Here is a 10,997-nt window from a genome sequence, read left to right as displayed (position 1 = left end):
CAGGGAGCCTCCAGCTTCCAGGGAGCTAAGCCCTGAGCCCCGCAGAGCTGTTACCGTCAGGCCTGGCAGTCAGACCCACCACCAGACCAGAGGTGAGGGAATCTCTGTGCCCACAGCCTCAGGATCCCCTTCGGGGCTAGAATCCCCCTCTCCAGCCAGTGCTGCCAGCCCCAGCCCCAGAGGCTGTCCTAGGAGGAGCCTCTGGAAGTCTCTGGAGCTGCCTCTCCCCCCGATGCCCCCCAACCCTGCCCCCATGGAGGGCCCCTCAGCAGCCCCATCCCCCACAGTGAGATAATAATGACCATAATGAGAACAGTCACCCACACGTGTGCACAGCGCTTTACAGGTTACAAAGTGTTTCACATACATCATCTCAATTCCTCACAACAGCCCTGTGAGGTAGGCAGGGCAGGGGGTAATGTTCCCATTTGTACAGATGTGGAGACTGAGGCCCAGAGAGGCCAGTGACCTGCTTGAGGCCACACAGCAAGTGAGCAGCAGAGCGGGGACCGGAGGCTGGGGTCGGCCCCACTCCAGCCCCTGGCTCTCTCCACTGACTGTGCTGTCCCCCAGGAGGACCCCAGCCCTGTCCAGAGTCTCAGCCACACCCGAGCCAGGCTCCCACCCCTGGCAGTAGTGCCGCCTGGCAGCCCAGCAGGCAGGCTCCCACCCCCATCGGCAGACCTGTCCCCTCCACCTGCTCCCTGCAAAAAGCCAGCCCGGAGCTAGGCCCAGGCCTGTTCCCACAGCCTGCTCCCGATGGCGCCTGGGGCGGGGTGGGCAGGTGGGTGGGGCTGGAACCTCCTTTCCTGTTTTCCTGAGTGATCCCTCCCCACAGGGGAAGAGAAGAGAAAGGAGGAAGAAGAGGAGGAGGAGGAAGAGAAAAACAAGAAACTGAGTTGGAAGAGGGCCCTGGAGCAATCAGGACGTCAAAAGTTTGCATTCCGACTAGCTATAGGAAATAGTTTTTTTTTCTCTTTTTATTATTTCAAGTTTTCATAAAAATCCATAATTATTGAAACCCAAGTTACAGAGAAAGTTCGTAACTTTTTTATTGAATTACTGACTCTGCCGTGTGTCGGTCTGTCGGCTTTCACCTCCAGTCTGTCAACGCCCCTGTGCAGGTGGGGTCCCCAGGCCTGGGTTTCTGAGGTCCTGGCAGAAGGAGGGCAGGTGGTGAGGGCTGGCGGGGGGCAGCAGGGGACGGAGGCGGGAGGGAGAGAGAGAACGTGTGGAGAAGGGTAGGGAGGAGGTGGGAAGGACTGGAGAGTGAGCAGGTGGCGGCCAGGCCCCTTCCCCTGCCCGGCCGCCCGGGGGTCCCTGCCCCCCGCCCCGGCCTCATATCATCTTCATGTTGAACTTGCGGGGCGCGTCGGCGGAGCTGATGCCCGCGTCCGACTTCCGGGGCACGTACTCGATCTCGATGTTGTGCTTCGTGTTGCCCTTGCCCCGGCTCCAGAGAAACAGCAGCACCAGGCAGAAGAGGACGACGCCCAGGAACGAGATGAAGCCCATGGTGGTGGCGATGATGAGGGTCTTGATGTCGAAGGGGAAAGGCACGGTGGCGCGGGTGCTGTTGGCCTCTCCCTCGCCCGGCTGGTTGGAGATGAAGGCGAAGGTCTTGTTGGGCTGATGGGGCCAGTCGGGCGAGTAGCTGCGCACATGCAGGTGGGCGGGCATGGAGTCGTTTCCGCCCGCGTTGGCGGCGATGCACAGGTACGTGCCGTTGTCCTGCACCTGGGCGTAGCGCACCTCCAGCGTGCCGTCGGGGAAGACCGTGAGCCGCCCGTTGCTCTTGGCTGAGACCAGGTGCTTTCGGGGCGAGAGCCAGAGGATGGCGGGCGGCGGGTCGCCGTCGGCGCGGCACACGAACTGCACCGTGTGGCCCTCGTCCACAAACACCTGCTGCGCCTTGCGGTCCCGGATGCGGGCGCGGCGGCAGGTGAAGTAGTTGGGCAGCAGCACATCGGGGAAGTCCTTGAACTCCTTGCCCTGGACGAACTCGGGCGTGGCGCAGGTGGGCTGCTGCCGGTTGAAGTTGAGCCGCCAGCGGCGCCGGAACACCCACAGGAGCCGGCAGTCGCAGGCCAGCGGGTTGGAGTCCAGGATGAGCGTCTCCAGGTTGCCCACCGAGTGGAAGACCGACTCCTCCAGCGTGGTCAGCTGGTTGCCAGACACGTTGAGCACGCGCAGGTAGTTGAGGCCGCGGAAGGCGTAGGGCTCCACCAGGGCCAGCTGCCCGCCCACCAGCTGGATCTCCTGCAGCCGGAGCAGCTCGTGCAACATGGAGCCCTCGATGGTGCTGATGGGGTTGTAGGAGAGGTTGAGGAAGCGGAGATAGACCAGGTGGCGGACGGCCAGGTAGGGCACGGCGGTCAGGTTGCAGTGTGTGATGGACAGGGACGTCAGGTTGAGGCCGTAGAGGCAGTTGGGTGTCATGGTGTCCAAGTAGGGCCAGTGGGAGATCTCCAAGACCTTGAGTCGGTACAGCCTCTTGAAGGAGTAGTCCCGGATGGCGTTGATGTTGAGGTGCCGGAGCCTCAGGACGATGAGGCCGTGCAGGTGGGACAGCGCCTCGGTGGGGATGGAGGTCAGGTTGCACTTCTCCAGCGTCAGCTGCTCCAGGCTGTTGAGGCCGCTGAAGGCGCGGTGGGAGATGTAGACGAGGTCATTGTCGCCGACCTCCAGCGACTTGAGGTTGTACAGGTCCTGGAACATGTAGTCCAGCAGGATGACGATCTTGTTCTCGCTGATGTCCAGCTTGGTCAGGTTGCTGAGGCCGGTGAAGACGCCCAGCGGGATGAGCTTCAGGCGGTTGCTGCGGAGACCCAGCGTCCGGAGGTTGAAGAGGTTATTGAAGGCGCCGGGCTCCACGGCGCTCACGACGTTCTCGTTGAGCTCCAGCTCCTCCAGGTGCGGGAAGCTGGCGAACTCGTCCTGGTTGAGCGTTTTGATGCGGTTCTTCCCCAGGTCTAGCAGGCGAGTCTCGGTGGGGATGCCCTCAGGCACTGCCACAAAGCGCTTGCGGTGGCACAGCACGGCGCGGTCCTGGGCAGAGCACTCGCAGCGGGGCGGGCAGCCCGTGGCCGAGCCTGACAGCACCGAGCCCAGCACCAGCAGGAGGATGGGCTGCCAGCAGGCCAGGAGGGGGCTGGGCATGCTCCTCGCACCCCCCGCCAGCATCCTCTCGCTCACCTGCAGCCGGGAGCAAGCACAGGACAGAGGTGGCGGTTAGGGGCAGTGTGTGACTGGACCCCACCCCACGCCGCCTGGGTCCCCTCCTGCCCTGTCATGGAGACCCTGACGCAGACAGAGAGGCAGGGTCCAGGGTCCAGATGCCCAGGCCGGAGGGCCTCTGGCATCCTCATGCTGCCTCCTCTTTGCCTCTTACTTTGTCCGGAGTCTTCCCAGAGGACCCTCCCAGCATCCTTGGGATGGAGGGGCTCAGGGAAGGGGCGGGTCACCTCAGAGAGCCTGGCACTGGTGCCACCTCCTTTACATGTCACAAGTGGACTCCAGGCACACGCCCTGCCCTGGGTCACAGCTCCCTTGGTGCTCATCAGGGATAAAACCAGACCTGCCGAGGCCCTGGGCTCACAGTGGGATCAAGGGGCTCAAGGGCTGAGGCCTCTAGGGAACAGCCCTGAGAAGCCTGAGCCGAGCAGCCGAGTGTGGCTAGCCCCCAGCATGCATGGCCAGGGCTTCTGAGGCTGCCGGGGGTCCCACTGGCTCAGCCCTGGGCCCTGAGCCTCCCTGGGTGCAGATGCCATGCCCTCTCCCCATCAGCTCTGTGGCTGGGTCTGCAGTAAACCAATGACACAGTCACTGTCCACGGTCTGCCCCCACGGGGTTCCTGGACTGCTGGAGGACACCCTCATCCGGAAAGCCCAGCCCTGAAGCCGCCCTCCCCTGTCCCACTGCACCTGCAAATGCAGCCTGGACTCGGTGGGATCTGTGACTCTCCACTTCCTCTGGGTCCCATTGGTGACCCAGCTCAGGCTTCTGAGCCCAGGGCCTGGAGAATGTCTTTTCCTGCCTCCTGGTCTTGGCTCCTGTGGTTCTCTGCTCTGGCAATGCCCCTTCCCTGGCTGTTGAAATCCCATCCTCAAGGCCTAATTTAAGTCCACTGCTCTATGAAGTGTTTTCTGATACCCAATTAAGAGTGTGCTCCCCTTACGAGACCCTCCAGCCTTCACCTGTCTGTCTCCCAGGGCTCCCACCACCTGCTTCCTAGCACCAGGGTTCTGCACAGCTGCTAGTCTGAGGAAGGCGCAGATTCCCACAGGCCAGGACGGCCAGGCAACCCTGGAGGAGTGTGTCCCCGTGGCAGCTTGAACAAGCCGGGCCCTGAAGCCATGCAGGGCTTGGGAGGTGGTGAAGAGAGGAACTGCCAGGAGCAGGGTCCACTTGCGTATAGGCTGCAGCTGGAATGAGCAAGGGCATGTGGGAGCCTCCATGAACCTCTCCCACCCCCTGTTTAGATGCCACTTGTCCCCACTTCTGCCCCAAACTGCCTCACATCTCCTCCTTCCCTCCTCTCTCTCCATCCACCCCCATGGGAAACAGGGTGAGTGGGGGGTGGGGGGAGGGTAAGTCAGACCCTAGGAGTGGCTGCCTCCAAACTCCAGGGGTGGGTCAGATGGCCTCTGGGGGCCAAGCTGCAGCCACCTCGCTGCTGGTGGGGTAAAGCCCCATCCCTGCTCCTCCACTCCAGCCTCCAGTGCCCCGGGGTTTGCCGCCGTGTCCACACCCTGCACTCATGGCCCGAACAGGGCTCGCTGCAGGAAGGGGAGGCCCAGATTGGATGTCCCACCTTTCCGCCCTAGCTCAGGCCCTTCTCCCACCCCTCCCCACACCTCACATAGCCCCTGCTTTCAAGGCCACGGGCCATCCATCCTTGTCATCCATGCATCAGCCATTAAGGCAACTTGAAACTCAGAGAGGTTGTGTCTAAGGATACCCAGCCAGTAGAGGGAGCAGTTCTGGGGCGGGAGCTCTGGCCTGTCCATAAAGTCACACACCTGCAAATGCTCCACCAGTCTCCCAGGACTGACAGGAGCTTGGTGGTTGCTGATTGACTAAGTGACTGGTTAAGCAGAGGACTCAGGGTGTCACTGACATGTTATGGAATCTGCAAGGGTTTTGTTATCCCCAAGGGCTTTGTCCACCCTGACCCTCCCCTCAGCCCCTCTCATCCTCTCTCTCCAGGCCCTTCTGTAGTCAGCCTCCACCCCCCCGCCACCAGGCTATTTTCCACGGTCACACACGCTCCAGTGACCCACCAGAAAAGCAAACATCCTGACAAGCGATCAATAAGTAATTGGGCTGGCAGCTGGGGCTGGTGCGGGTGTGAGGCTGGGGACCTCGAGAGGTAAATAGGACTTTCAGCATCCAGCTCAGGGCCAGGCTGGCGGGTGGTGGGAGCTGCTGGAGAGAAGGCTGGGGAATGAAGGGGCTAGTGAGGACATGGGCCACCCCGAGGTGCCGGTGATCCCCTCATACAGACGCGAATCTGGCACGCAGGAAGCCCATGCCACCTGGTCTCAACCTGCCCACTCACCTCCTTTCCCACCAGTCCCCGAGCAAAGCCACCAGGGCCTCCCCACTTTGTCCTGCACATTCCTGCCTCTAAGTCATCTTCTTCTGGAAAACTGTCCCAGACTCCTGTCCCAGCAGCCTTTGTAACCTTCCACCCCAAAGGCTGCCTCCTCCTGGAAGCCATCCTTGACCTACTCAGACAGATATCACCTCTTGCCCCCAACACCGTAGCCACGTTATTCTTATTAGCAGTGATTTTATGTAATTGGTATACAGCACACCTCATTCTCAAAGTGATTTGAACCAACTGGCAGAAAAATTATGCTACAAGACCATAAAAAGATAAAAAAAAGAAGCCAGTCAGGAAAGAATGCCACCAAGTTCTGCCTAATGACTAAAGGTGAGAGCTTCCTAGTGACCTTGAGCAAAGAGGGAAATGCGCTCTAAAGCCTCAGCATCACGAATGTATGTTTAATCCTGGTTCAGTCATGGGTGCGTGTGTCTCACCTGCCAGAGAGTGAGGTGCCCAAGGGCAGAGAGTGTCTGTCGCTCAGAGTGAGGTGTGGCACAGAACAGACCCCAGTGGGTGTTCTCTGAAAGGAAACACGTGCGCGAGTGAGTTTTTGCAGGGATGGACGCCTTTCTGATGGGGCTAACCCTCGATCAGGCCCGCTGAGCAATGAAGACACCCGAAGAACTGGAGTATGCTGGAAGCCGGGCATAGTGGTGCTGCAATCCCACTGTTATCACACTGTAATCCCAGCTACTCAGGAGGTGGAGGCAGGAGGATCACTTGAAGCCGGGAGCTCGAGACCCGGCTGGGCAACATGGTGAGATGCCTGTCCCCCATAAAAATATGAAAGTTAGCCAGGCATGGTGGCACATGCCTATAATCCCAAATACTCAGGGAGGCTGAGGTGGGAGAATCCCTTGAGCCCAGGAGTTTGAGGCTACAGTGAACCATGATTGTACCACTGCATTCCAGCCTGGGTAACAGAGCAAGACTCTCCATCTCTAAAAGCAATCAATCAATCAACAAATAAAAGAGAAATACATTGGCAGAAAAGCTGGTCAGCCTTGCCTTGTACAGCTGCCACCCCCAGGTCTGGCAGTAGCCCCATGGGCCAGGGGCCATGCTCTGTGGAGCTCTGGGAACACACGGGTTCTGAGACGCCTTACCCCATGCCTCTTACATACGGCTGCCCTAAAGGTGGAGAAGCTGAAGCTTGAGAGAGGCTAGGATGCCTGCCCGAGCTGGCACAGCAAAGACACAGCCCGCTAGGCCAGGTCTCCTGGTCCCCCACCCCTATGGGGTCCCTGTCATCTAAGGATGCTGGCAGAGTCATGTATGGGGGGTCACCCAAACTGCTGAGTGGGCAACGTGCCGCTCCTGCCATCCTGGCACTGCTCATGCTGCCGGCTACTCCTGCAACTGTCAAGAAGAGGTATTTTATGCATTTTAATCAGTGTTTTATTTTGGATCCTTGCCCCCCGAAGGGCTTCCTACAAGGGTAAGAGTTTAAAAATCAGACCAATAAATACAAAGGAAGTACCAAAGGCAGGCAGGTAGGCAGGCAGCAGCTGTGCCTGCAGCACCGCACACAGACCCCCAGCAGCCAGTCCCTCCCTGGCTCAGGGCAGTGGGCAGGCCCCAGGCTCTGAGCTGCCCATAGTGGGAGGGATAGGCGGCTGGCCACCGGCCACACCCTCCTTCATGCCACGGGGCAGGTACAGCCTGGCTCAGGCAATGCTCCCTGACACGTGAGGCTTTCTGTGGCCAGCCTGCTGTGTGACCTCAGCCATGCCTGCCCTCTCTGGCGTGTCTCCCGCACTGCACATTAAGGGCTCCACTCCAGGGTCCCTGTGGGTGCTGCCACCAGAAACTAGCCTTTTTCCAGCTGGAAGGTCAACATCCCCAAACCTTGTTAAAGGGTAGAGGGGAATGGGATGTTCATGCCCCAAGCTGCAGTTTCACTGGGGCTGGAAAAGCCTCTTTGAGGGGAAGGCTCAGGATGGCCAGCTTCCTTCCCTGGGGCATCACATTCAGGGTGTGCCCCCAGGGGCTCAGGATGGAGGAGAGTAATTAGGGGAGATGGAAGTGGCGTGGGATCACCTGTGGACAGGTTCAGAGAACACTGAGGGAGCTAGGACTCACTCTGTGCCATAGGCAGCATCTGGAGGCCCATGGGGGCGGGCATGACTCTCCCACAAATCCTCTACAGAAACATCCACCAGACACCTTTAGAAAATGGGAGGGACTAAGACTTGGACAGCTCCTGCTATCAGCCAAGCCTGAGGCTTTTCTTTTCTTTTCTTCTTTTTTTTTAAGACGGAGTCTCGCTGTGTTGCCCAGGCTGGAGTGCAGTGGCACAACCTTGGCTCACTGCATCCTCCACCTCCCGGGTTCAAGCAATTCTCTAGCCTCAGCCTTCTGAGTAGTTGTGATTATAGGTGTCCACCACCACACCAAGCTAATTTTTGTATTATTAGTAGAGATGGGGTTTCACCATCTTGGCCAGGCTAGTCACGAACTCCTGACATCAAGTGATCCACCGGCCTTGGCCTCCCGAAGTGCTGGGATTACAGGCATGAGCCACGGCGCCCAGCTGACGTTTGGGGCTTTATACACGTTGTCTCAGAAACGCTATATTCAGAAGAGACTTTTCTTACCCATTTTACAGATGAGGAAACAGAGGCTCTGAAAGGGGAGTTTGCTTGCCCGGGTCCTGGGTCACAAAGCTCACAGGCGCAGAGATCTGTGTCTCCTAGCTGGGCTGCTTGCCCCAAGAGCTGCCTGGTGTGCAACGGGGCTTAGACTCTGTAGGCCGGGCCAGGGGAGGGCTGCCCTGTCAGGGTGGTGCCAGGGTGAGGCCCCAGGGCTGAGGGAAGGCCCTAGTCCTCAGAGAGCTACACCCAGGCATCTGCCCCCAAACCCAACAGAAGTCTTTCCCCATCTTCCAGAAGACGGTGTGTTACACGCACCACGTGCGCTCAGGGCTTTCCCACCACGCTCTTCTCCTGTGCCTGCTGCTGCCGCCTGGGCTTGAATCTCACCTAATTTGGGGTTGGCTGAAGCACAGGATGGCAAATTTAGTTATTTTAGGTTTATGGTCTCAGTATTTCATGGTGCTCCCACTCAGCGTTCCTCGGGGACCGCAGGGACCCCTGCACACACAGGCATGTGATCTGCATGGCGCGTCTGCCCCACAAAGGCTGCGGCCCAGCGTCCTTTGGGTGCTCAGCCTGGCTGTGTGGCCAGGGCAGGGCCTCACGGGGAAATGACGTGCGCGTGTGTGGTCCTCATGTTGCCTTGATGCCTGCCGCGCCTGGGACTGAGTGGGCGGCAGGATGGATGGAGCGAGGAGGACGGCAGGCCTGGGAAGGGGCTGGGGCAGTTCAGGAAGTCTGCCCAGGGCTCTGCCAGCTCCACTGCCAAGGAAGGATGGGGAGAGCAGGAGAAGAGACAGAAAACGAGAGACCCCTGGAGACACGTGGTGGGTGGGGGTGGCGAGGAGGGGAAGAGACAGGCAGAGAAAGTAGGGAGGGGAGCGGCAAGGCAGGAGAAAGATGGGCCAGGAAGGGAGAGACAGGGGGCCAGAGCTTGCGGCACGACCCCTGTCCCAGTCCCCCCACTCCACAGGTGAGTCTGAGCACTTCCACATCCAGGTGGGGGAGACTCAGAAAGGCCAAGGACTCACGCAGGATCATCGAGGAAGAGAAGCAAGGCCCGGCCCGGGCTCCTTGTGACTTGTCCTCTCCCCAAGTCCCTGCCTGCCGAGGTCCCTTTGCTTCAGCTTCGGTTTGTGGATCCATTTCAGGAACTGATAAAGTGTGTTAGAGGGAACTGCGCCTGCTCAGAGATGACGGGGACCTAGTGGTCAGGAGTGGGGGTGCCGTGAGGCCCATCCAGAGGGGCCTGTGACGGTCACCCTGCCAGCGCTTTCCTTCTGTTGCAGCGGCCGACTGTCCATGCCCCATGCCTAGAGGCCTTGTACTTGGCCTTGAGAAGCAGCTGAGGGTCTCCCCAGTGGCTCTCCTCTAGCCTGGGGAGAAGGGACAGCCTCTGGTGGGTCCCCTCTGGATCTCCGGCCACCCTCTGCCCCCCACTGCTGCTGGGCTTCTCCCAGCTCCGCTCCTGCGGCCCCCAGACTGAGAGCCTCCAAAGTGGGGCTGGGCCTGATAGAGATCCACGCTCCCAGGCCCAGCCTGCGGACGCGCGCACCTCACAGGGGCAGAGAGAGCACGCCGGACGACTGCTGTGAGGGGCAGGACTCGCCATCTGGCCTCCAACTCCTCACCTAGCTCTCAATGAAGGAAGGCTTCCCGGAGGAGAGGGAGGTGCTGTGTGAGCTCAGACTGAAATACATTTTCCACAGGCCAAGGACGATGCCGGGGAGGGCGTTTTGCACAATGGGAAGAGTGACAGCGAAGGTGTGCGGGAGGCAGGGACTGCGGCCTGGTCCACCTGAGAGCATCCTGGGACTCCCGATGGCTTCTCTCCTGGCCCAAACCCTGCCGCAGTCCCTGGACTCCGTGGACAGAAGCTCCATTCTGGGTTTCCAGGGCTGATCCCGCTGAGCTGTGAATGGCTGATAATGGCAGAAGGGAGGAGATGCGAATGGGGAGGCAATTCCGTCACTGGCCTGTCTCATCTGGGGCGCTGCCTCCTGGCCCGTGGGGAGGGGGTGAGGCTGGGCACGGACCCTGAGAGTCGCAGTCCTGCGCCCAGGCTGAGCTCCCGCGGGTGGACTGTGACGCAGGTGTCCCACGCCTCCTCCAGGGCTGGTCCGCCTCACCCCCGCCAGCCTCCCCCTCCCCTCCTCCTCAGCCACCCTCCACGGGGACAGAAAAATCAACTTGGAAGAACAGTGAGGTCATGTCCTTTGTCGTGCATAATTATTTTCCTCTTGTTTTTGGTTCTAGCAAAGAGCTGTGGGCCCCCGGAGTGTCTGTGTGTGAGTGTGTATGTGTGTGAGTGGCGTGGGTGAGTGGCCTCTATGTGTGTGTGTGTGGTGTGTGAGTGGCATGTGTGTATGTGTGGTGTCTGTGTGAGTGGCCTGTGTGTGTGTATGTGTGGTGTCTGTGTGAGTGGCCTGTGTGTGTGTGTGAGTGGTGTCTGTGTGAGTGGCCTGTGTGTGTGTGTGAGTGGTGTCTGTGTGGGTGGCCTGTGTGTGTGTGTGAGTGCTGTCTGTGTGAGTGGCTTGTGTGTGTGGTGTCTGTGTGAGTGGCCTGTGTGTGTGTGAGTGGTGTCTGTGTGAGTGGCCTGTGTGTATGTGTGGTGTCTGTGTGAGTGGCCTGTGTGTGTGTGTGAGTGGTGTCTGTGTGAGTGGCCTGTGTGTGTGAGTGGTGTCTGTGTGGGTGGCTTGTGTGTGTGTGTGTGGTGTCTGTGTGAGTGGCTTGTGTGTGTGTGTGAGTGGCTTGTGTGGTCTGTGTGAGTGGCTTGTGTGTGTGTGGTGTCT

General features: G+C 59.7%; 1 protein-coding gene across 13 annotated transcripts in view; it reads right to left on the bottom strand.

Moving 5' to 3' along the window:
* Nucleotides 1–323: 323 nt before the first annotated feature.
* The window catches only part of LINGO1 (leucine rich repeat and Ig domain containing 1), a 213,344-nt gene continuing 202,670 nt past the window's right edge, over nucleotides 324–10,997 (bottom strand). For 12 of the 13 annotated variants that reach the window (XM_064382833.1, XM_021668247.2, XM_021668249.2 and 9 more), the window contains one exon: nucleotides 324–3,195. In XM_064382833.1, the coding sequence (XP_064238903.1) occupies nucleotides 1,339–3,183 (1,845 nt within the window). In that variant the 5' untranslated portion in view covers nucleotides 3,184–3,195 and the 3' untranslated portion in view covers nucleotides 324–1,338. Of the gene's footprint in view, nucleotides 3,196–3,923; nucleotides 4,497–10,997 lie in introns of those variants that run through there. The other variant, XM_012457663.3, reaches the window with a different exon arrangement.

The sequence above is a fragment of the Aotus nancymaae genome, unplaced genomic scaffold, assembly GCF_030222135.1.
Source record: "Aotus nancymaae isolate 86718 unplaced genomic scaffold, 86718_ANA_hifiasm-v0.15.2.pri h1tg000003l, whole genome shotgun sequence".
Classification (NCBI taxonomy): Eukaryota; Metazoa; Chordata; class Mammalia; order Primates; family Aotidae; genus Aotus; species Aotus nancymaae.
The sequence above is the reverse complement of the archived record's forward strand: the minus strand, read 5'-3'. Positions and strand labels throughout refer to the sequence as shown.